We start from the raw sequence: 24,939 nt of genomic DNA on the forward strand, positions 1-24,939 counted from the left end.
GGGAGATCCGTAGTGGAGAAGGATCCGTGGGGGAGATCTGTAGTGGAGAAGGAACCCGGGGGAGATCCGTAGTGGAGAAGGAACCCGGGGGAGATCCGTAGTGGAGAAGGAACCCAGGGGAGATCCGTAGCAGAGAAGGAACCCGGGGGAGATCCGTAGTGGAGAAAGATCTGGGGGTTTTAGTTGATCATAAGCTCAATAACAACATGCAATGCCAAGCTGCGGTTTCCAAAGAAAGCAAAGTCCTTTCTTGTATAAGAGAGGGATGGACTCCAGAGACAGAGATATAATTTTGCCCCTGTACAAATCATTAGTAAGACCTCATCTGGAATATGCAGTTCAGTTTTGGGCTCCAGTTCTCAAAAAGGGATATCAGGGAACTGGAGAAAGTGCAGAGAAGGGCAACCAAACTGATAAGAGGCATGCTATGAGGAAAGATTAGAGGAACTGAATTTATTCTCTTTTGAGAAGGAGAATAAGGGGGGATATGACCACCATGTACAAATATATAAGGCTGAGCCTAACACCCCCCCCCCCCCCGGTTCGGGTCGCACCGGTACTTCCAAAGAGGCAAAAAATTCACGCAAACATTGTTAAAGTCTTTGGAACACGAACATGAAAAATCAAAGTGATAATTTTAAAGGCTTATATGCAAGGTATTGTCATAAAAAGTGTTTGGGGACCCGGGTTCTGCCCCAGGGATCAATGCAAATAAAGCTTTAAAAACATCCGGGAGCAGCGATTTTAGAAATGCTTATAGTGAAACAATAAGAATGAAATATTCCTTTAACCGCTTCCCGACCACCGATATACGTCGGCAGAATGGCACGGGCAGGCAAATGGTCGTACCTGTACATCCCTTTGAATTTGCCACCTAGCAGGCGCGCACCCACCACGTGCCTCGGGAGTGTGCTTGTGGGTCCCACAAACTTGATGTTCGCCGTGAGCTGCGATTGCTGTGAGGAGAGGCAGAACGGGCGGGGGTATGCCTATGTAAACAAGGCATTTTCCTGTTCTGCCTAGTGATAGGACAGATCTACTGCTATGCGCCCTGTGATCAGGAGCAGTGATCACTGTCATGTCACTGGTAGCCCATCCCCCTCCTGTTAAAAATCACTCTAGGACACACTTAACCCCCTGATCACCCCCTAGTTTTTAACCCCTTCCCTGCCAGTCTCATTTATACAGTAATCAGTGGCTATTTATAGTAAGGTGACCAGATTTTTATAATGAAATCCGGGGACTTTTTTTTTTTTTTACTAGTAACGCTGGCAATCAGCGCCGTCGCTGCTGCCCACCTCACGACCTGTCAAGTCTCACTCTCCGGGTCCCGGCTACTATTGGGTGGGGAGCAGAGGAAGATCACTCCACCAGGGAAGGCAAGAAGATAAATAGGCAGGCGGCTGGCCGGGACTTGAGCCAAGGCAGAAGAACATAGGAGGGGAGTTGAATGGTCATGCGCCCGAAACTGAAGAAATATTCCCTCTACTTCGACCAGCACATCATCAGAAAGGGGCACAGAAAATTAATTGTAGCGCCCCCTTACTTTCAGTATGGGCACTACGCTAAAGTTAGTGGGGAATGGGAGAGTTACTTTGCTCCCATTGATAATTTGTCAAATTTGGGCTGCTGTCATTCCTGAACTGTCCTATGTGCCAGTCTGCGCTCCAGGGGTGTTGTTTCCACCTCTGGGCGACAGGTGGCGCTAGAGGGGTTCTGGCAGAGCCACTTTTCCCCAGCAGCCAATTAGAGGAGTTTTCCCTCGCGGGGCATGCTGGGGAAGGGTATATCTGTGGCAGACACCATCTTTATTGGTTCTTCCCGCAGGTTCCAGGTGCGGAATCAACCTTTAGGGTGTGCGCATCCAGCAGACCCCGGCGATGGCCTTCCAGGCCGGGGTCAAATGCTACGCGGAGCTCCATGTTGCTGAGAGGGGCCCCAGTGACTTGCTGGGTCCCCCATATTACTGAGAAGATCCCAGGCTGGGTGCCGCTCGATTGGGGGGGGTCGGCTTGAGGAGAACCCACGACCGTGCAGTTGTCAGCTAAAGCGACAGTGAAGAATCTCTGGTCAGGAAAGTGGTAAATTTTTCTGGGGCTGAAGTGGTTAAATATCCAACCTGGGGGGGTGTCTATAGTATGCCTGTAAAGTGGCACTTTTCCCCCCCGTGTTTAGAACAGTCCTGCAGCAAAACAACATTTCTTAAAATTAAAACTACTCATGGCTATAATGAATTGTCAGGCCCCGGCAATACAGATAAAATTCATTGAAAAAACGGCATGAGTTTCCGACTCCCCATTCCCAGGCCCTGTGTGTCTTATATTAAGGTAAACCTGAGCCCAAAAAAGTGTGGGGGTCCCCCCCAAATATCCATACCAGACACAACGAGCCGGGTATCAATTAAGGGAAATCCTGCACAAATTTTTAAGGACATAGTGGTCCCCCCAAAATCCAGACCCTTAGATCCCGCCCCCCATGTGAATTGGTAAGGGGGTACATTGTACCCCTACCTTTTCACAAGGATAGTCCAGCGATGTCCATTCATCTTCTATCCAGCTCCGCCTCCATTGGAGGCTCCTGCTGACTCACGCTTCTCTCGCTTTGACAGCCATTATATACCCGAGGGTGGGGTCACCCGTTTACATCACAGGGCGGCCCCGCCCTCAGGTATATAACAGCTCTCACTAGCGGGCGAGGCGTCGCTTGGCGGGAGCCTCCCACGGAGGCTGAACTGCTGCGGCTTTTTTTGTCTCCGGGGGGGGATATACATCGCTGGACATAATTATTTATTTTTTTATTTAAATTAAGGACTTGTCCCAAGCTGTCTGTCAACTTTTGTGAAATGGTGGGGGGGCAGGGGCATACAATGTACCCTGCCACCAAATCAAATAGGGAGGCTTCCAGATTCAAATAAGCCCCACAACCACTGGGCAAGGGATGAGGCCCTCCCCATGATGGCATGTGGCCTGGTTCAGGAGGGGGGCACTCTCGCCCTCCTTTTCCATGGCCTGCCAGGTTGCGTGCTCGGATAAGGGTCTGGAATGGAGTCTTGGGGAGACCCCTATGCCACTTTAGTAAATTGGTGCAGGGTTTCCCTTGACATCCATACCTGAAGGGCCTAGTATGGATTTTGGTTCCCCTTAATACCAGACCCATTGGGGAACCCAATGCCTTTTAATGAGTTTTTAGCACAAAGCCGCCTTGAGGACTTAACCGACTAGGTCTTTCGGGGGGGGGGGGGGGGATTAAAAATTCAGGATGCAAGGTGCAAGGTGCCCTCAGCAGATTCCTTCACATTAGTGGTACCAAGCATGCTCTTCAGTTCCCTTATCACTTGTCACAATCAGGCATGACTACAGTCTGGGGCAGAGACTGGCAACTGTTACTTTGCCCAATATCCCCATTTCTAGCAGAGGCAAGCTTTACACTACCCCCCCCCCCCCCCCCCCCCCCCATGTCAGCTGGCTGAGAAATAAGCTTCAACCATCAAGTAGCCAATAAAGCGATTAGAAATATGAGGCTAGGTTTTAGAAAGCCCAGGATGGACAAGAGCAAAGTTAAAATGGCTGAAGTCAGGAAATAAGCTTACCCCAGCCAAAGTTCTGGCTAGAGGTAATGCACCTCCTGGCAATCTAGTGACGAGACGGCCCTAGATTTTAAGGGAACACAAAACTTGTACATCAGTTAATAGCTACACCTTCATCAAGAAGTCTGTAGACCTTCCTGTTGTCACAACCCGCTTATAGGCAAGAGGGACAGCATGATTCAGTCCCAGTCAGGGCCACCATCAGGGAGGGTACAAGCAGTACACCTGTAAGGGGCCCGGATGGCAACCCCTTTTTTTTAAAGGGCCCCCCCTGCTTCTCAATTTCAGGCGGCAGCACCCCCCTGCTCTAGGGGGCCCCATGCATGAAGCTGTGTAAGGGGCCCCATAATTCCTGATGACAGCCCTGCCCCCAGTCGGCTCAAGGTGAACAAATTCTCAGTGGCACCACTAACGGTTTGACAAATCCCTTTACATCAACTAAAGCTGCTTGAGAGCAACTTTAAGCATTCAGGCTTTTAACATGATTGGGCCAATACATACATAACCAAACTGAGGCAGGATAATAGCCGAGTTAGCAGGCAAGTCCTATCCTAGCCCATTTTGAAGGATAACCTGTTGTGTATTTTTTTGGGTGGGAAACCATTTGACCAGCATCAATTTCAAGCAACAAAGCTGATTTTAGGTCTTTCTGGAACCATGTTGAGAATAAAGCTAGGAGACAGATTTACAAAAATAATTTATTTAAACATTGGCAGTTTTCAGGTTACATGTTTGACTCCTGCGGTACATCCACAAGCCTAGAACAGCAACAGCCACAGACCCAACAACCCCAGCAGTTGCCAGCGCTCTAGCCAGGTCCAATGCGGAGTAATCTGATGGATCAGTACCTAAGAAGAAAAAATAAAGTGTAAGTCTTGAATCTCAGCTGAAGCCAACTACCCCCCCACCAGATTGATTACCTTCCAGTTTTAGGATTTCTTTATTATCCACAGAAACAAATGCAACAGGTCCTTGAGAAGTCACCGTGTTCTTCAGAGACTGAAGTTCAGCCATTCTCCCTAAAAATAGGATCAAGTTTAAATTCTATAGTAGATGTTCTTTAAAAAGTTTCCCTTTTAAAGCGAGTCGTGAAAAATCCAAGAAATCCACCTGAATATGAAATACTCACTTCTCTTTTGACCACAAGAAACCACACAGCTGTCCCTGGCAGATGGAACACAAACAGAAGCACTGCAGTGGAAGTATACCTGAAGACAAGTATATACACAATTAAATCACAGCAAAGCATTAGATAAAGAGACATACAAGATGTTGTATTCATTTACCAGGCCTTCAAGGGCAAGTTGGGTGGTGGAGTCCACAAATGTGAAGGTGCTGACCAAAAAGCGCTGGTAGTAGCTTGGTATAGGTACAGCCTGTGAAGGAGCTCCAACAGGAATCAGCTGGCTCAAGTAGTTGTCTCCATTAAAAGGGCAGCTGAAACCGAAAGACTGGAGAATTGAGATCTGCACAAGGTAGACGGGATAACTTCCATTCTACAGATTCCATTACTCACCTGTCAAACAAGATGGGCCATTGAGGAAGGGGTATAGGATCTGCAGAGTTGGTGGCCCAGCAGTCATTTAGGACAAGGACCAGGTTTGGATCTGTTCTGCCGATGATGCGAACCTCCAGGTAGACTGGGTCTCTGAGCACTTTGACCACAGGGTACTGGGCATCAGTGTAGTATGAGGCATAGTCGAAATCTGCATTACATAATGAACATGTTACACAAGGGCAACAATTTTCTCTTTATAAAGTTCTTAAGTGGTTGGTTCACAAACCCCATGAAAGGAAGTCCCTTTTACTATACAAAGGAAATGCATCCAATGAACAAACATCTTATTTCTGGGGAGGCTAACCCTAAGAGGAAGGCACAAGGCCTTATTGAACAGCTGAAGTTTTACATTTAAAACTGAAAAAACCATTTTATGGAAGAATATGCAAGTCATGTGATGGGAGTTGACACTCCCAAGAGGTCTAGATACAAAATGTTAGGTTGTGTGTTTTGTGGGTCCGAGTGCCCCCTTCCATCAGGGCTTGACTGGCAAACAAGAAACGTGAACTACAAGCAGTCCTTAAAGCAACTAGTTTGGAAACCTATATATGAAAGTCATGATGGACCCAACAAGCATAACATTTGATGAATAAATTCCCAGATGCAGATGTTGACAAGAGGGCCAGTTAGCATGCCAGACTGGTAGCCGATTGTCATACCCCTTTGATGTAATACCACAGGCTGGACAAGTTGCATGGCCCGTTGTTAAAGGTCGTGTCCTTTATAGCGTTTTAAGGCAAAGGAGTTAAATGCCAAGTGAAGCTACCTGTAGCTCTGGGAATGGAAACGTTCCAGCCATAAGAACCATCGCATGTCCATAACCCTAGCTTAACTACAACAGTCACCCATTCGCAACACATTGCAGCTTTTGTTAATCCAAGAGCCAAGGGAAGCCAGCATGAGCCACTAGGGAATTCATGAGGCAGAGAACAGGTTAGCAGTAAGAACTAGGCTGCTATCACCACGTTTCATGTCGATGTTTAGTAGCACTTCAATGGAACCAGCGAGAACCTCCCTCTGGCAGAGCTCCATGTTAGGATCCGAGAACAGTGACTCTGAATGACCGACAGGCATAATAGGGTTTTGGAGTTGAGGCACAGCTTTGAATATCCACCTTCCCCAGGTGTTAAACATACTTTGCCCCTTTCCGTGTGTAGCACTACCCCCTCAGGAGCCGCTGGTTGTTTTGGGATCGGCGTATTAAGTTACCTTCGGCGTATTAAGTTAATCGTTGTCTAGGGGTGATTGTAGCGAGTAGAGCAGTAAACGAATGTCCAATCAGCAAGTAAGGTTCTCTAAATGCTTCATTTCTTGGCCCAACATCAACATGATGTAGACACAAGGCTGATGAAGCAAGAGAACATTGTGGTATCAGGCTTGGATAAGAGGAAAGCAATCCTGCCCTCAGTAGTAGTAGTAGATACAGTTTGTTGCCACTCTAGCCAGAGTGGGTGAAGTGACCCCGGACAGACTCCGGCCACGAGCCTGGCAGCTGAAGTGCCACTTTAAAGTTACTGGGAGGAACAAGTCCCTGCCACGGACTTGGCTCTGATCCAATTAGGTTAAGATGCCAGATGAGGCCTCTGCCACAGGCTCAATGGTGAACAGCAGAGCGAATCCTCCCCAGTCTCTTTGGGGTCACCGACTGACAGTGCTAAGGTTATCCGTCAGTGTGCGGTCACCCAGATCCCCGATGGTTCGTTCAAGCCTCTCAGACAACCTGCCTCCGGGTTCTCCTTGAGCCGATCCCCACCGCACAGCACATAGCTTAGGATCTCTTCAGTAGAGTTGGGGACCCAGCAAGTCACTGGGGCCCCTGACAGCATCAGTCGCTCCAGGCCATGAGGGCCCAGAGTCAGGAACTCCGTGTTGCGTGCGACCCCAGACCATAGTGTTTGTTCACAGGTGAGTATAAAGTGGCTGTACAAGCTCCCAGAGGAGCTGGCTCCCAATGATGGTGGCTTCACATGTGGACTCTCTGATCAGAAGTGCATTCTTTGATCAAAAGTGCCTGAGTTAAAAACCAGGAGTTTGAAACAGGAGGTAAGACAGGAGTCTTCATTATTTTTTTTTCAATCACTGATCCAGAACAAGCTTGCAGCTAATAAAGTTGGAACTCTTGCTATATAGATTCAGCGGTGCAGCAGACGCTCTCATCTTAGTCTGCTCACCCCAGGGATAGTGAGAGCAGGACGCTCTCAAACGAGTCGGCTCTCCCCAGGGATAGTGCAGCCAGGCAGGGTCCTCCCAGCTCTCAGGTGCGGCAGACACAGCTCAAAAAAAACTAAGACCCCCCCCCCCACACCCCCCTAGCCAATTGATCCAGGGTTGCACCGATCGCCGTTAAGGGGTCAGGAAGGAATTTTTTGCCCCGATCGCTGCAGATTGGCACAGCACGCCTGGGGTTTTTCACCTTCCTCTGGACCAATCGGGGAGAGAAGGCTCAACGAGTGACGGCTCACTTGGACAGTCTTCCACCCATCACATCCGGCGTCTCTTCCCGCATCCGCGCCAGACCAGGCCTCATTCGCGGCCGCCGCAATCAGGAAAGACTGACGACAATGTGACTGGCGACAATGGCTAATCTGCGGACTCTATTCGGGGTCTGAGACAATTCGCAACAGCATTACCAGCCGTCACCAAAAAGGCCTTAATAGAGCAACTTTTGAGATTCGATTGACCATCAAAAATGTAAACTATTTAACCCAGCTCAAGCACATATCATGTGCTTTGATCAACACAAGATCGGCAGTAAAACACCGATTAGAAATCCACGATTTCTTACTACAAAACGATCTAGACTGCCTCTTTATTACAGAAAGCTGGCTCTCAGACTGCAACACCATTCTCGGAGAATTGGTGCCAGAAAACCATCGCATTATAACGGAAAACAGAATAGGGCAAAGAGGAGGAGGCCTGGCGGTGATCCACAAGAATCACATCACAATCACTAAGCCAGCCCTTCAAAATCCTCTTCCATTCATGGAAACCCTTACTCTTCAACTTCAAACTTCCCCCCAGGAGACTGTTCACATTCTCCTCTGCTATAGGCCACCTGGGCCAAAATCGCAGTTTTTGCCATCTTTAACGGAGTTTATATCCACTTATACCCTTAACAGCAAACACCTTTTGCTGCTCGGGGACTTTAATCTGTGGGCCAACTCCGCACAGGATCCCATTGCGGACGCCTGCATCGATCACCTGGAGGGATTAGGGCTACAGCAACTTATATGCGGGCCAACACATGCTTCAGGTCACACACTCGACCTAATTTTCAGACAAAATCTGAAAATAAGCATTTTAGAAAATGAACCATTGCCATGGACAGACCACCATGCAATTAATTTCATAATCTCCAAAATTCCCCCAGTGATAAAAGCACCCAAGCCGGTGACAACACACTGGGCTAGATCTCAGAAGAAGCTCCATTCGGAACTCTTTAACTCTACCTTGGGAAACAGAATCAAAACAATCCATCCACATCAAACAGCCGCAGATACACTAGATGCCATAAACGCAGCCCTGCTACAGTCAGCCGATTTAGTAGCACCGAAACGCAAAGCCTGCATCCGAAAAAGAAAGTCTGGCTGGTTCAACAACCAGCTGTCGCTTCTGAAGCAAGAGCGCAGAAGGGCGGAAAGCGCCTGGAAAAGAAGCCCTGCAGAGGATAACCTCATCTACAAGGCAATAACATGATATCATAAAGAAATCTTCAAAGCCAAGAAACATCATTTTTCTATGGCGATTAACAGCACCCTAAACCGCCCCCGCGAACTCTTCAAGATGGTCACCCAGACCATGAATCCAGGATGTCTTGAAGTCCCCAATTCAGACACCCAAGAGTTCTGTAATGAACTATCGGATTTCTTCATCAACAAAATTGAAAGAATCCGGGAAAGCATCTTGCAAAACAATACCCCCCTCAACCAACCACAAAACACCCACAGAAACGCTCTACAATCAACAAAGTTCACTCTGGAACCGATCTCTAGCGATACCACAAAAAATATCATTGGTGCTTTGCGGAACAGCACATCGCCCAATGATATCATCCCCACCAAACTGCTGAAGGAATGTGCCGACATCCTGGTTCCACCCATCACACAGCTTATAAACCAGTCATTTAAGTAAGGCACAGTGCCATCCCTGTAGAAAGAGGGCACAATCCAGCCCATCTTGAAAAAACCTAACCTGGATCCCAAGGACCCAACTCACCACCGTCCCATAACAGGCCTAAATGTTCTCTCCAAGATAATGGAGAAAGTAGTGGTACAACAGCTGCAACAGCATCTAGATACCCACAATCTACTGGATCCATTACAATCAGGCTTCCGTCCCGGACACGGGACAGAAACGGCCTTACTCAAAATATGGGACGATGCCCTCGAGGCAGCAGACGAAGGAGAATCTTGTCTCCTGGTTCTGCTGGACCTAAGCGCAGCCTTTGACACGGTAGACCACAAACTGTTACTGATGCGACTAGCCAAGGTAGCAGAAGTCGCAGAAGGTGATTTACCATGGTTTTCTTCCTTTCTTGAAAACCGATCACAAACAGTTAAATTGGGTTCTTTCACGTCGGAAAAGCGCACGGTGTCATGTGGAGTCCCCCAAGGATCCCCCCTGTCACCGGTGCTTTTCAACATCTATCTTCGCCCTCTCTTTGATATTATCAGTAGCCAAGAACTACTCTATCACTCTTATGCAGACGATACGCAACTGTATTTTCGCATCTGCAACAAAAAGGATCATCATCCCAGTTTAGAGAAATGTCTCTCCGATAGAAAACTGGATGACAAAGAGTTATCTTAAACTCAACAGTTCAAAAACAGAACTCCTTATGTTTCACGCCAGCCGAAAGAGTCAACTGGCAACAACCTGGACACCCCCGCCCATTCTGGGCCAAATCATCACCCCTAGCTCCAAAGTCAAAAGTCTCTGGGTCATCTTCGACACCTTCATGACAATGGACGCACAAATAGGGTCAGTAGTCAGCGGAGCGCACCATCTGTTGCGCCTACTACGCAGACTGTTTCCATTTATCCCCAAAGAAGACGTAGCAGTCGTGGTGGGAACAATCGTGAATTCCAGACTGGACTATGCTAACGCCCTGTACCTCGGACTCCCAAAGTACCAAAGTACCAAATCTCCCGTCTGCAAGTCGTTCAGAATACGGCCGCCAGATTGGTGACTGGGAAAAAAAAAAAAAAAATGGGAATCAATCTCACCTTCGTTGAGAACCCTTCACTGGCTGCCAGTAAAAGACAGAATTGTATTTAAAGCACTCTGCCTGACACATAAGTGCATCCATGGGAAGGCTCCACAATATCTTTGCGACAAGATAGAACCTCACAATTCGAATCGCGTTCTGCGATCCACCGACCAAAATCTGGTCAGGGTACCAAAAACCAAATACAAGTCCAAAGGAGAAAGAAGGTTTGCTTTTCAGGGTCCTAGACTATGGAACGCTTTACCAACCAGCATTCGGTTGGAGGAAAACCACCTGACTTTCAGAAGACAGATCAAAACTCTGCTCTTTTGATGTCATGAGACACGAACAACTAGCGCCCAGAAGCGATTCAGTTCGCATGCGCCGCGCTTTATACGTTTTTCATTCATTCATTCTGGTGGGCACCGCGATGTGCGCACACCCTAAAGGTGGGTGCCGCACCCAGAACAACGGCTTCCGCCACAGAAATACTCCTCCCCAGTATGCCTCGCGAGGGAAAAACTCCAATTGGCTGCTAAGAAGCGGCTCCACCTGGACCCCTCTGGCGCCACCTGCAGCCCAGGGATGGCACCTCATCCCTAAAACGCAGTCTGGCACACAGAACAATCCAGATTTGGCGACAGCCAAATTTGACATAATTCTGAATGAGAGCAACTTATCTCTCTAATTCCTCCACTAACTTTAGCGTAGTGCCTTTACTGAAAGTAAGGGGGCGCTACACTCATAATAACTTGTGTGAGAAACTGTTGCCATAGGTTACAGCAATCCTACATATGCAGACATAGTGTCCAGCTGGGTGCCTTTTCCTGCATGGCTGTCTACTTATAGAAGTCAGAGTCTAATTAACATTGCAACTACTTAAGGTGTTCTGGCCCTAACCTCTCCCCTACAGTTCTGTTCTTGAAGCAAAGATTTTCTCGAAGTGTCTGGTGCCCATGACATTCTCCACATATGGCCCCCCCCCCCAGAGTATGAAGGGCAGTAAAGTGGTTCTTGGTTTAGAAAGTTGGCGACCCCTGCATTACACCAATGGGCACTACCTAGAAGCAAGCCAATACGCTTCCACTAGTCAAGTTGAAGACTTATTCTCACCTTGTGCAATCCTCATCTCCAGCTCAAGAGGACCAGATGTACTGACAGGAAGAGGTGGAGGCAAAGTGTTGACTGTAAAACTCAGCAGGGGCACAATACCAGTTTGAATGAAGCTGCACTGCACAGTCACCCTAGAGAAACAGTACAGGATTAGATGCAGTGTGCACCCCCCTCCCCAATCCCATCATGTACTACAGCGGGATTGCTCATCTTACCTCATTGTACTGTCCCTAGTAATAGAAGATCCTTGCCAGGTCTGGATTTGTCTACCAGCTTCAATAGTAGCTTCATAGTTCATGGGACCATTGGGCACCTGGGTGAAGAAAAGTGTGATTCCAACAAACCAGGATAGGCAATCAATGAGCTTTTAAAGGCAATACCACCCACCAGAAGTGTTTACATCATATAGAAATAAAGTAGCTTTTTGTACAGCACAAGAAACCTACAGAAGTGTCTGTTAAGTAGGTTTTAGAGAAGCACAGGAGTAGGGTTGATGGTGCAGTAGAGTATTGGAGTGCCAATTAGGCCAGTTCATGAAAGAAATAGTTGGATCACTCATGAATTGATCAGTCATCCAAAATTGGCTGAATTTCAGCTGGTCTATAGCCAACCAAACTGATAAGAGACATGGAACGATTGAGGAAAGATTAGAGGAACTGCATTTATTCTCTTGATGAGATTAAGGGGGGGGGGGGGGGGATATGGTCAACATGTACAACTATACAAGGGGTCCATATTGTGAATTTGATGTAGTTATTCACTTTACGGTCAACAGGGGACTCTTTACGTCTACAGGGAAAAGATCTCTAAATACAGAAAGGTTTCTTCACAGTAAGAGCTGTGAAAATGTGGAATAGACTCCCTCCAGAGGTGGTTCTGGCCAGCTCAGTAGATTGCTTTAAGAAAGGTCTGGATTCTTTCCCCAAGTGCACACAAAATAACTGCGTACTGGCATTTATAGGTAAAGTTTTTTTTCCCCCTCTGGAATATAAAAAAAATAAAAAAATAAATTGCCTGGGGGGGGGGGGGGGGGGGGAGTTGTTGCCCCGGAAGGAATTTTCTCCCTTGCTGTAGCAAATTGGATCATGCTCTGCTGGGGTTTTTCCACCTTCCCCTTGAAAAACTAGGTATAGTATTGGTATATGCTAGGGATATGCAATTAGCAGACCTCCAGCTGTTGCAAAACTACAAATCCCATCATGCCTCTTGGCGTCATGCTTGTGGCTGTCAGACTCTTGCTATGCTTCATGGGACTTGTAGTTCTGCAACAGCTGGAGGTCTGCCAATTGCATATCCCTGGTATAGGGGATCGTTTATTTTTTATGGTTGAACTAGATGGACTTCTCAACCTGACCAATGTAACTATGCTGGACTGACTCAACCCGAACAGGGGCCTGCAGGGTGGTCTATGGACACTGGCTTTTATGGGAATTCTACCAAGGATGGAATCCCACAGCAAAGACAGAAGATGTGAATATGATCAGCGCAAAGAAAACAGATACTGGGGTCACCTGCTATAGTCTAAGGCAGTGATGGTGAACCTTGGCACCCCAGATGTTTTGGAACTACATTTCCCATGATGTTCATTGCACTCTGAAGTGTAGTTGAGCATCATGGGAAATGTAGTTCCAACACATCTGGGGTCAGTGGCGGCTGGTGCTCAAACGAAAAAAAAAAAATTGCAGCCTCACTGTGCCATGCAATGCAGTCACTGTCCATTGTCACCACTGTGCCCTGTAAAATGCACTTACCTTTCTGCTTCCACGTCTCTCGATGTCTTCTCCCGCGATGACACTTCAGCCAATCAGGTTACCGATAACCACAATCGGCGTGGCTGAGACGGCCGTCAGTCTTATCCAAGGAACGCTAAGGCCCCCCCCCCCTGGATAAGCTGTACTTGGAAAGCCGCTGGCTCTGATAGGCACTTCCGCACAGCCAACCAGCTGCTGTTATTCAGGTAGCCGGCGCCCAAAGTCTGGCCATCTGAATAGACCAGCAGCAGCCGGCAACAATAACATACTTTCGTGCAATGCATGAATGTATGTCATTTGCGAGAGCCAGAGGGGGCGGCGCTGCAGCACCCTCTAGACGGACCGCCATCACTGCAGTTAGTATAAGTAAAAAAAAAAAAGGCATTTTATGGAAAATTCTTAAAGGGCCCCGTTTTTTTGTGACTACAGGAGGGGGGGTCGTTGCCCGGGCACCCCCTATGGACGGGCCGCCACTGTCTGGGGTGCTGAAGTTTGCCATCACTGGTTTAAGGTTTTAAGCAGGTCTCATTTGTGTACATTCCATTGTTAATCAAGTCACCCATTGTCTGATCATCTCTTGGAGATGTGACCACTTATTTTATTGAACGATTGTGGGAGGTTTATAATAATGTGCATCCAGGAGCTGTGGGCTTGGTGCTGGATGGTCTAGGTGGGCACTGTATCACCTGGATGGCTAGTTTAATCAACTTAATGATTATGTTTGTTGGCGGTTACATTCCTGTTTATAGTTTGCATTGTGAGGGTAATGTGATCAGGTTCTACCTGATCTGCGCTATAAATTGTGCAAATTGTCAATAGCGTTCCAGTTTTCTCAAGCTGTTATTTATTATGGGTGCCCACCTCATTATATAAAAAAAAAAAAAAAAAAAAAAAAAAGGTTCTAAGGCCAATTTAATGCAGATAAGGCACCACGTTTAATTATCACCTTTGATCGGCCACAGAACCTGTGTAGTTCATATGTGTTCGGTTTTAAAGGAATGAGGTGGCAACCCTAGTGCTCAGCTACAATACCTGGTTCCAGACTGGAGGAAGATGTATACTGATGGAAGCACCCAAGCTGGGTGCCGACAGTTCCATCACAATGATCTTTAGAAGCAATAGTGAAGTTCAAAGGTGCCATCATCCTCACCATTTTGGGTGAAAAAGCTGAACCAATATCCACCTTTACCAAGTGATATCACAGCCTAAAGACCAGAATTGTAGCCAAGAGTTTATAAGGTTCAAGAACTGCAATCAGTCCCAAATTTCATATGTAAAATAGAAAAATGTGCAGAGGTTAGCCCTGCTAACACCATAAGGGTCAGACTGCTATAGTCAGGCTGTATTGCAATACCTACCTGATATGCTGTGGCGCAGGATAAAGGGAACCTGAACACTACAAAGGAGTTACTGGTATCTACGGCCAGTCCACTGCAGGAGTCCAATCCAATCACCCTGACGGAGTCCAGAAGCAGAGATGGTACGGTCAGTTCACTGGACACTGCAATCACCATGTTGCCATCAAATCTGCATTGTGTGGTCACTGTAGAACACAAAATTGGGTTGTCACCATGTAGACCAGACATGAAATTATTGAGTTGCTGATAACATGCCCACTGCAGTATTTATGAATTGCCTAATCCAACTTGCATCTGTACAGGTTTGATTGCAGCAAAGAGTGCAAGACCTTCTATGGTCTGCTCTAAAATGTTAGAGACACCCAGAGGGTTGTCCATTGTACCCAAAAAAGATCAAAGTGTGGCTTAGGGAAGAAAAAAAAAAAAAAAAAAAAAAAGCAAACGACACTAGTTTGCTCTAAACACCATCGTGCAAAGATTGTTTTAAGTACATTCTAGACTGGGCTTCAAGTTTCTCAATTATGAAATGCAAAAAAATCAGGTCATTATGTTTTTACCTACAGACTGGCCATAGTATGTTCAGGCCAATATGGCTTCCCAACTTTAGTGCATCAAGCAACATCCTACTTACACTTGTCGCCAAAGTAACAGGGCATTGTAGCATCGCTCGGGGAGTAGCAGCATCCCATTGCAGCACAGGAGTCACTGGTTACAGGTGTGTCAGCACAGGACAGTTTATCCTCTTGAGCAACAGCATAGCAGACATCAGGGCTGGGGGCATCCAGGGCTTCTAATCAAGAAAGGAGAACATGCAGTACATCTAGATTTTTCTACAGTTAGGACTTCAGAAACAAGACATAACCATTCCCAGTAGCTCTCCCCCCAAAGTAATAAAGCTACATTGTGCTTTTGTCCCAGGGGACAATGCAGATTCCCATTTAGAAGATTAGACATGTTACCATTCTGTATTGGACATCTCTTCTCTGCCTTGTATTGGTCAACAGCACCATCATCATTTTCTTTCAGAAGCAGAACCATCATATATTCCCCATCCTAGAGAAAAAAATAAAAATAAAGCCCAGTACGCATTACACCAGGGGTCTCCCAAATTCTATCACAAAGGGCCCATTTTCTTCCTTTCAAACTTTAGGGGGGGCGGCGGTCAGTGGGAGTAGACAATGCCGAGGAATTGGTGGAAGCAAACGAAGCCGTAGGCTTTGTGGTCACTGGGACGACTAGTGTACCAAGGGCCACTCAGCCTGCAGACGGGTTTGGAGACCTCCCTGCATTTCACCAAACCAAGTTGCGTTGCCTCAATCCCTTGTTCCAAAGCCTACTGATCCATATCTAAACCTCCCCACCTACCAAGGATTCAGGCACTTATTTTATAAGTTACCAGGGGCTTTCCACTTATAGCCAGCACAGGTCAAGCATGCATAGAGAGATTTTGCCAACGAAGTGTTAGAGTACTGTCCAATTTGGAAGTTCTCCCTTCACTTCTGTCCTGAAGATGCTACACGTGAAAGCTTCTAAAGGGAGGACATTGCCTTTGAGACATGCCACCAGAACAAGTGTTGTCATTTGATTTCCCTTCGCCCCAAGGCCAGCTTCCGCAATGCACCCCCTCCCTGCCAACCGAACCACCCCCCAAAATCAAAGGAGAATGGGCGGCACGGTTAGTTAAAATTTTTACTTTTAGCTTGTCGCTTACTTTTTTAGATTTTTGTATAATTTTCTTATTTTCCTTTTTTTCCCCCCCTTCATATTTTTATTTTATTAATTTAATTATTACTTATTTATTTTTTATCAATTTTTTTCACTTAACTTTTTTGCTATCACAGGGGAAAACAATTCCCTGTGTGATAGCAATTGGAGGTGACATGTTCCCTTTATTGACCCCGTCACCTCCAAAACAGGAGTCCTAGCACTGTGCTAGAACTCCTGTCACAGCTGAGATGGGAAGAGCACAGCTCTCCCCTCACTGTGTACATGGACAGCAGACAGACTCGGTGGCCGGGGGGAGGACAGAGTCCCGAAGACAGAGCCAGCAAAGAGGTATGTGGGGTGGGGGGAGAGCGGAGGACAGACGCGAGCAAACATTTTACAAGTGATTTCGGTGACATCGCTGCAATCACTTGTTAGCGAGCGGATTTCCCCATAACTTACCGTCCTTAACTGTATGTTCCGGGCGTCAGGGGACTTCATGCCACTGCCGCCCCAAGGCCTGGCCTCAGTGGCCTTGTGGGAAATCCGGGCCTGCCTTCACCGCTTGTTCTGGTAACAGCTAAATGATCTCCCATTGGTGGCAATGGTTGCTAGACAGATGACCCATTAAGGGGGTGGACAATAAACCTAGACAGTATTTGCTCTACAGAACTAAAGTTCTGGCTATACATACACCCAATGAATGCATTACTAGCATAGATAACAGATTTATAGTTTTTGGATTCTATTTGGAACCCTACATCTTGTAAATGAGTTGTCCCATGACTGCATCAAAAAGCCCAAGTCAGTGATGTCAGGCTTACCTCTTCCCTTACGTAGCATCCATCATAGGCAGCAGCGATCACCATTGTGTTATTGGATCCATGACTCACCCAGATCCCACAAGCAGAGTCATTGGCAGGATCCTGAAATTTATCCTGGAAATCTGAACACAAAAAGTTAGTCGCTTACCAAGGCACATTATTCCAAACCAAGTGTCATATTCACTTCTGAAGTCAGATTAGCAGAAGATTGTTAGACCAACCAAACCATGAAGTCCTTGTTAGACAAACAGTTGAAGTATAACTAAAAGGCACAGTGATGTAGTGGTTAGCACTTTCACCTAGCAGTAAAAAGGGTTGCTGGTTTGAATCCCAACCACGACACCATCTGCCTGTGTGGGTTCCTCCAGGTACTCTGGTTTGCTCACTCTAAAGACATGCTGGCAAGTCAATTGGCCCTAGTTTATGTAAGAATGTGCGTTAGGGTAAGGTGACCAGATTTTTAAAATTAAATCCGGGGACATATTTTGTTTTTACTAGTAATGGTGGCAATCGGCGACTCTCTGCCCGTCACCTGCCTCACATACCATCAAATTTTACTCTCTGGGCCCCCGGCTACTACTGGGTGGGGAAGGAAGATCACTCCGCCAAGGAAGGGAAGGAGATAAGCAGGCAGGAGGCTGGCCGGGACTTGAGCCAAAGCAGAAGATACGAGCGGAGCCGAATGGGCATGCACCCAAAATGGAAGAAATATTCCCTCCGCTCATGATCATCAGAAAGGGGTACAGATAATGGAAAACAAATACCCCCCTAATGTAGGAACGGCGGAGTGGAGGTGTGCAGTTCAGATTTTTTTTATTCTGCACTGACCGTTTTTGAAATTGCCCCAGCCCTTGTTCAAATCCAATCCGGGGACAAACTTTGTCCAGGGACAGTGTCCTCAATCCGGGGACTGTCCCTGGAAACCGGGAATGTCTGGTCACCCTATGTTAGGGACCTTAGGTTGTGAGCTCCTTGAGGGTAGGGACTGATGTGAACGTAAAATGTATATGTAAAGTACGACGCTATACAAGTACCTGAAATAAAATGCAAAAACTTAAAGGGTTAGTAAAGCATTCCCCCCCCCCCCCCCAAAACAAACATGTTATACTTGCCTCCACTGTGCAGTTTGTTTTGCACAGAGTGGCCCCTCGGCGACTGTCTCTGGTGCTTCCCGCAAGTACTGACTAGTCGTGAGAGAGCTCGCATGGTGGTCAGTAATTGCAGGCGCGCTCCCGTGATACAGTGAGCGGCCATAGCCGCTCACTGTATCACTCGGCCCCGCCCCTCGGCAAGCCGCGTCACTGGATGTGATTGACAGCAGCGCCAACCAATGGCTGCGCTGCTCTCAATCCATCCGCTCTAGCCAATCAGCGACCAGGCTGAGCGAAAAAGAGGATCTCGGGACTACACGGGACTTTCGAGGGGTCAGGCAAGTAAAACGGGGCTAAGGGGGGGTGGCATCAGATGTTTTTTTCACCTTAATGCATAGATTGCATTAAGATGGGGGGGGGGGGGGAAATTCTCTTTACAACTCCTTTTAAGTTTTTGTACAGAGTGGAGAGGGATTAGAACACCTGTCAGTTAGGATTCACCCGCTTCCATTTGTCCTACATATTATGATCATTGAAAGTGAAATTAAAAAGTGCCGAATTGTGGGTTGTTCCCAGACGTGAAGGGGACACTAGTTCTGGTGACCTGGTGGTCCAAGGGATTCCCCTTCACTTCCTTTGAGATAGAAAAAAAAGAACACCCCCCAATGAAGCCATGATTAGTTTTGCTTGAGAAATTACTTTGAAACCCTGGAATTTCCAGCTGAGGGCATCTTAAAGGGGTTGTAAAGGTTTTTTGTCCCCCCCTAAATATCTTCCCTTAGAGAATAGGTGCAGGAACTCCCTCCTGAGTCACCCCTTGTGCCCACCCCCTACCCACCTCCAAGCACCATTCCTTGGTTCCACCCCCGAGCACCATTCCTTGGTTCCACCCCCTACCCACCTCCGAACACCATTACATACATTCAGAGCTAGAGGTGACGGAACTGCGTTCCCCCATGTTCCTGCTGGGAAGAAAAAAAAAAAAAAAAAAAAAAAGGCCCTGGGGACAACCCAAGACTTTTTTACTGCACTGCAGGTAGAAGGCATAGGCACACCATCCAGCCCTATCACCATGAATCATGGGTAGGGCAGCCCATTCATTGCAAGGGGGTGCCCTGGAGTCTAGGGGGGGGCAGCTGCCCCATATCTCCCCACTTCCTGTTTTGTTTGTGGTACAGGAAGTGAAATCTCTCCAGTGGGGTAGATTGGTAAGGGTGGGAGGAATAATCTTGAGTTCCTCTTTGTAATAAGGAGGTCTACCCATCCAGTCACTAGATCTTTATTATCTCAGGACATTGGCTACATTCTAGTGCAGATCCTGGATAATATCACACTGATCCCCATTCATCATGTGCAATTTCCAACCTTAAACCACAATAAGTTAAATATGAAAGCAAAAAAACAAGAAAAAGAAGAAAAAGAAGAAGAAGAAAAAAGAAGAAAGAAGAAAGAAGAAAAAGAAGAAGAAGACTTACCCAACACTTTGAGGGAAGAGGTCGCCCCTCCGTTGGGCATAGAAAAGGACAATTCCATCTTGTCCAGAGCACAGTGGAGGAGCGAGGAGCTTTCAAAGTGTCCATTGGCCTCACACAGCAACCAGGACAGACTGAAGCTCCACAACAGCAGTGCTAAGCCCATTCCTGTCCTGGAAGATCCCATCTTGATGATCACTTGTAATCCTGACCCTCAGCCCTGACCTGAGATTTATACCCTGGAGAGAGGGCGGGGCTTCAGTCTGATTGGTCAGGGACTGCTATGCACACAGGTGATCCTTATACTTGCAAAGGTGGCCGAGAACTGCTGATTGTGGGTCTCTTCATACCAACCAAGGCTCATGTTCTGGGAGGATTAAATAAAAAAGAGCAGAATTTGTTACTTTGTTTTTTTTTCATTTTTTTTTCATTATATTTGTTGCACCTTTTTTTTTATATGTCCCATAAATGTGCAAAAATTGGGTCTGATTTATGAAAACTGGAGCAAAGAATACAAAATGGGTCTCTTCTCCAGAGCAGCCAATAATCCTCACCCAAGAGATCAGATTTTGGTTTAGCTTCCAGTTTCCAATGTCCGGCCCTCAGGCTCCATTCACATCTATGCATGTTGATTTTGAGCGTTTCTGCGGTGCTTGCTGCGTTTTTGGACACACGTTTTTACCGTGATTTTGCTGCGATTTGTGACTTGCGTTTTGTTTCTAAGTATTTTTTACACTGTATATAGCTGGTTGCTGAGGAGGGGGTCTGATTAGAGCCATAGGCTCTAATAGGTTTTAAAATAGGGCTCGGAATGCAGAGCATTGCGCTCGGAGCTCACCCAAGTGTGTTAGAGAGCAAATGAATATTTATTTTCTAACGCTGATCCACCTCTCCGCCAATCAGGAAGCACGGGTCTGATACCCATCACCTGATTGGCTGACAGCACAGGCAAACCTATTAGACGCCTAGCAGGAGGAAAGAAGAGAGGCGCACGGTGGAAGCATGGAGGACACTGCTCGCCGCCGTCACCCGCTGTCTGACCTGCCACCAAGATGGGGTAAGTGCCGGTCAGACAACGAGTGGGCGGGGGGGGTGCTAGTTAAATGGGGCACAGTGACGGTGTTTGATGGCACAGTGGTTGTGTTTGATGGGCACAGCGGCTGCATTTGAGGGGCACTGTGGCTGTGTTTGATGGGCACAGTGGCAGCGTTTTATAGGCAAAGTGGCAGCGTTTGATAGGCACAGTGACAGCGTTTGATGGCACAGTAGCAGCGTTTGACGGGCACAGTAGCAGCGTTTGACGGGCACAGTGGCAGTGTTTGGGCACAGTGGCTGCGTTTGATGGCACAGTAGCAGCGTTTGATGGGCACAGTGGCAGCGTTTGATGAACACAGTGGCTGTGTTTGACGGGCACAGTGGCTGAGTTTGATGGCACAGTGACAGCGTTTTATGGGCACAGTGGCTGTGTTTGATGGGCACGGTGGCTGCATTTGATGGGCACAGTGGCTGCGTTTGATGGGCACAGTGGCCTCATTTGATGGGCACAGTGGCTGCGTTTGATGGGCACAGTGGCTGCGTTTGATGGGCACAGCAGCTGCGTTTGACGGCACAGTAGCAGCGTTTGATGGGCACAGTGGCTGCATTTGATGGGCACAGTGGCAGTGTTTGGTGGGCACTGTCAGCCGCAGGAGCTCCGCTTTAAAATTGTGAACACTCGTGGAATGATGACAAATTATGGTGCTTAAAAATATCTATAGGTGACACTTCATCAGCCTTTACAGCACGGGTGTTCAACCTATGGCACTCTAGCTCTTGCAGAACTACAAGTCCCATGAGGCATTGCAAAGCTGATAGTTACAAGCCTGACTCCCAAAGGCAGAGGCATGGTGGGAATTGTAGTTGGGCAACAGCTGGAGGGTCGCAGGTTGAGCACCTATGCTTTACAGATACCAGTTCAGAGTTACACAGGAGATCTGGTGATAGAATAATTTCTCTCACTATAATGTCCGTGGCGATATCTCACGTGTGATCCGAATGCTGGTTATGTATGCGTGTGACCTACGTATTCATACGGGGGTGTTTTAAATACACTTTATATATTTTTTTATTTTATCACTTATTTTTTTAATCAAACGTTTTTATTTCCCACAAAGATGTACAATTTTCCAACACACAAACATATTTCCTTTGTTCAGTACAATCATTCCACGTGTGACATGCGTAGGTAATACATAAAGGTTCCTAGTCAGTTATAGAGACTGTTACCATGTAGTGATACAGTTGTTTTTTCGGGGTACCAACATGCCGTTTGCAATTATATATAGTTGAAAATAGCGATATATGAGACACAGGCCCAGTAGGGCGGCACGTGAAAGAGGGAGAAGTGCTCTGTAGTGCCACACACACGTGTCTGACGCATTGAGCCAGCAAAATTGTATTACTTATTTGATTTACATTTTTATTTCCTGGCCCTACCCTGCCAACCTACCAGATTGAAATTTACTGACACAATACTTGGACAGAGGGGTGGCGGTGGGCGTGGTATACTTGGACAGAGGGGTGGCAGTGGGCGTGGTATACGTGGGCAGAGGGGTGAGAGAGAGACTTGTAAAGCGCAACACATGCAAACTGAATCGCCTCTGGGCGCTGTATCCATTTCATGGGTAAGGAACCCCTTGACCTCAGAAGAGATGGGTTTTAATCTTTCTCCTGAAGGCCAAGTGGTCCGACTCCAGTCGGATGGTGGTTGGTAGTGCATTCCACAGGCGAGGTCCCTGGACTGCAAATCACAGTGGTGGCTGTGGACGTGGAATCAGTGGGCAGAGGGGTGGCAGTGGATGTGGTATATTAGGGCAGAGGCGTGGACGTGGTATACTTGGACAGAGGGGTGGCGATGGGTGTGGTATACTTGGACAGAGGGGTGGCAATGGGTGTGGTATACTTGGACAGAGGGGTGGCAGTGGGCGTGGTATACGTGGGCAGAGGGGTGGCAGTGGACATGGTATACTTGGACTTTGCAAAAGCGTTCAATACAGCTCCACACACTTGGATCATGTGTAAGGTAAGGTCTACAGGATTGGAAATATCAGTTTGTAAATGGATAGAAAACTGTCTGAAAGACAGAATTCAGAGAGTCGTGGTTAATGATTCTTACTCTGAATGGTCCAAGGTTCTCAGTGGTGTACCCCAAGGTTCAGTGTTGGGACCCTTACTTTTTAATATCTTTATGATATCGGGTCTGGGATCAAAAGTAACATTTCTGTCTTTGCAGATGACACCAAGCTATGCAGGGGAATAACGTCCTCACAGGATGTCTCCAATATACAAGCCGACCTCAATGCTCTGTCTGATTGGGCGACTATGTGGCAGATGAGGTTTAATGTTAATAAAACGTAAAGTTCTGCACTTGGGGGCTAAGAATATGCATCATACATACGAGGGTGAGTACAACTGGAGGGATCCGTAGCGGAGAAGGATCTTGGGGGGGGATCCGTAGCGGAGAAGGATCTTGGGGGGGATCCGTAGCGGAGAAGGATCTTGGGGGGGGGATCCGTAGCGGAGAAGGATCTTGGGGGGGGGGATCCGTAGCGGAGAAGGATCTTGGGGGGGGATCCGTAGCGGAGAAGGATCTTGGGGGGGGGATCCGTAGCGGAGAAGGATCTTGGGGGGGGGATCCGTAGCGGAGAAGGATCTTGGGGGGGGATCCGTAGCAGAGAAGGATCTTGGGGGGGATCCGTAGCGGAGAAGGATCTTTGTGGGGGGATCCGTAGCGGAGAAGGATCTTGGGGGAGATCCGTAGCGGAGAAGGATCTTGGGGGGGTCCGTAGTGGAGAAGGATCTGGGGGGATCCGTAGCGGAGAAGGATCCGGGGGTTTCGGTAGATCATAAGCTCAATAATAACATGCAATGCCAAGCTGCGGTTTCCAAAGCAAGCAAAGTCCTTTCTTGTATAAGAGAGGTATGGACTCCAGAGAGAGATATCATTTTGCCCCCCCCCTGTACAAATCATTAGTAAGACCTCATCTGGAATATGCAGTTCAGTTTTGGGCTCCAGTTCTCAAAATGGATATCAGGGAACTGGAGAAAGTGCAGAGAAGGGCAACCAAACTGATAAGAGGCATGGAGGAGCTCAGCTATGAGGAAAGATTAGAGGAACTGAATTTATTCTCTTGAGACGAGGAGATTAAGGGGGGGGATGACCACCATGTACAAATATATAAGGCTGAGCCGAACACCCCCCCCGTTCGGGTCACACCAGTACTTGGAAAAAAAAAAAAATATATATATATATTTCGAACATTGTTTAAGTCTTTGGAACACAAACATGAAAAATCAAAGTGCTAATTTTAAAGGCTTATATGCAAGGTATTGTCATAAAAAGTGTTTGGGGACCCGGGTCCTGCCCCAGGGATCAATGCAGAAAAAGCTTTAACATCTGGGAGCAGCGATTTTAATCATGCTTATAGTGAAACAATAAGAATGAAATATTCCTTTAACCGCTTCCCGTCCACCTATATAAGTCAGCAGAATGGCACGAGCAGGCAAATGGTCGTACCTGTACGTCCCTTTGAATTTGCCGCCTAGCAGGCGCACACGTGCCTCGGGAGTGTGCTTGTGGGTCTATAGTATACCTGTAAAGTGGCACATTTTTCCCGTGTTTAGAACAGTCTTGCAGCAAAATGACATTTCCTAAAAAAAAAAATTAAAACTACTCGTGGCTGTAATGAATTGTCAGGTCCCGGCAATACAGATAAAATTCATTGAAAAACGGCATGAGTTTCTGACCACCCCCCCACCCGGCCCTTTGTGTCTTATATTAAGGTAAACCTGAGCCCAAAACAGTGTGGGGGTCCCCCCAAAATTGATACCAGGCTCTTCGTGTCTGGTATGGATATTAAGGGGAACCCTGCATAATTTTTTTTATATGATGTAAGGGGCCCCCCCCAAAATCCAGACCCTTAGATTCCACCCCCCCATGCGAATTGGTAAGGGGTACATTGTACCTACCATTTCTCAAAAAAAAGTGTCAAAGATAGTAAAAACGACACTTTAGGACAAGTCCTTTATTATATATTAAGTCTAGTGATGTCCATTTATCTTCTATCCAGCTGAACAGCTCCGCCTCCATTGGAGGCTCCTGCTGACTCACGCTTCTCTCGATTTGACAGCAGTTATATACCCGAGGGTGGGGTCACCCGTTTACATCACTGGACGGCCCCGCCCTCAGGTATATAACAGCTGTCACTAGCAGGAGAGGTGTTGCTTGGCGGGAGCCT

The 24,939-nt window shown here is 47.2% G+C and overlaps 1 protein-coding gene across 2 annotated transcripts in view; it reads right to left on the reverse strand.

Annotated features, from left to right (window-relative positions):
* Positions 1–4,273: 4,273 nt before the first annotated feature.
* The window catches only part of LOC120938113 (zona pellucida sperm-binding protein 4-like), a 34,929-nt gene continuing 14,263 nt past the window's right edge, over positions 4,274–24,939 (reverse strand). The window contains exons 1-12 of one of the 2 annotated variants that reach the window (XM_040351830.1): positions 19,667–19,907; positions 17,101–17,222; positions 15,532–15,625; positions 15,204–15,362; positions 14,573–14,757; positions 11,679–11,776; positions 11,464–11,594; positions 5,103–5,292; positions 4,873–5,023; positions 4,716–4,794; positions 4,507–4,605; positions 4,274–4,434 (exon numbers count right to left, since the gene is read on the reverse strand). In XM_040351830.1, the coding sequence (XP_040207764.1) occupies positions 4,289–4,434; positions 4,507–4,605; positions 4,716–4,794; positions 4,873–5,023; positions 5,103–5,292; positions 11,464–11,594; positions 11,679–11,776; positions 14,573–14,757; positions 15,204–15,362; positions 15,532–15,625; positions 17,101–17,222; positions 19,667–19,850 (1,638 nt within the window). In that variant the 5' untranslated portion in view covers positions 19,851–19,907 and the 3' untranslated portion in view covers positions 4,274–4,288. Of the gene's footprint in view, positions 4,435–4,506; positions 4,606–4,715; positions 4,795–4,872; positions 5,024–5,102; positions 5,293–11,463; positions 11,595–11,678; positions 11,777–14,572; positions 14,758–15,203; positions 15,363–15,531; positions 15,626–17,100; positions 17,223–19,666; positions 19,908–24,939 lie in introns of those variants that run through there. The other variant, XM_040351832.1, reaches the window with a different exon arrangement.

The sequence above is a fragment of the Rana temporaria genome, chromosome 4, assembly GCF_905171775.1.
Source record: "Rana temporaria chromosome 4, aRanTem1.1, whole genome shotgun sequence".
Taxonomy (NCBI): Eukaryota; Metazoa; Chordata; class Amphibia; order Anura; family Ranidae; genus Rana; species Rana temporaria.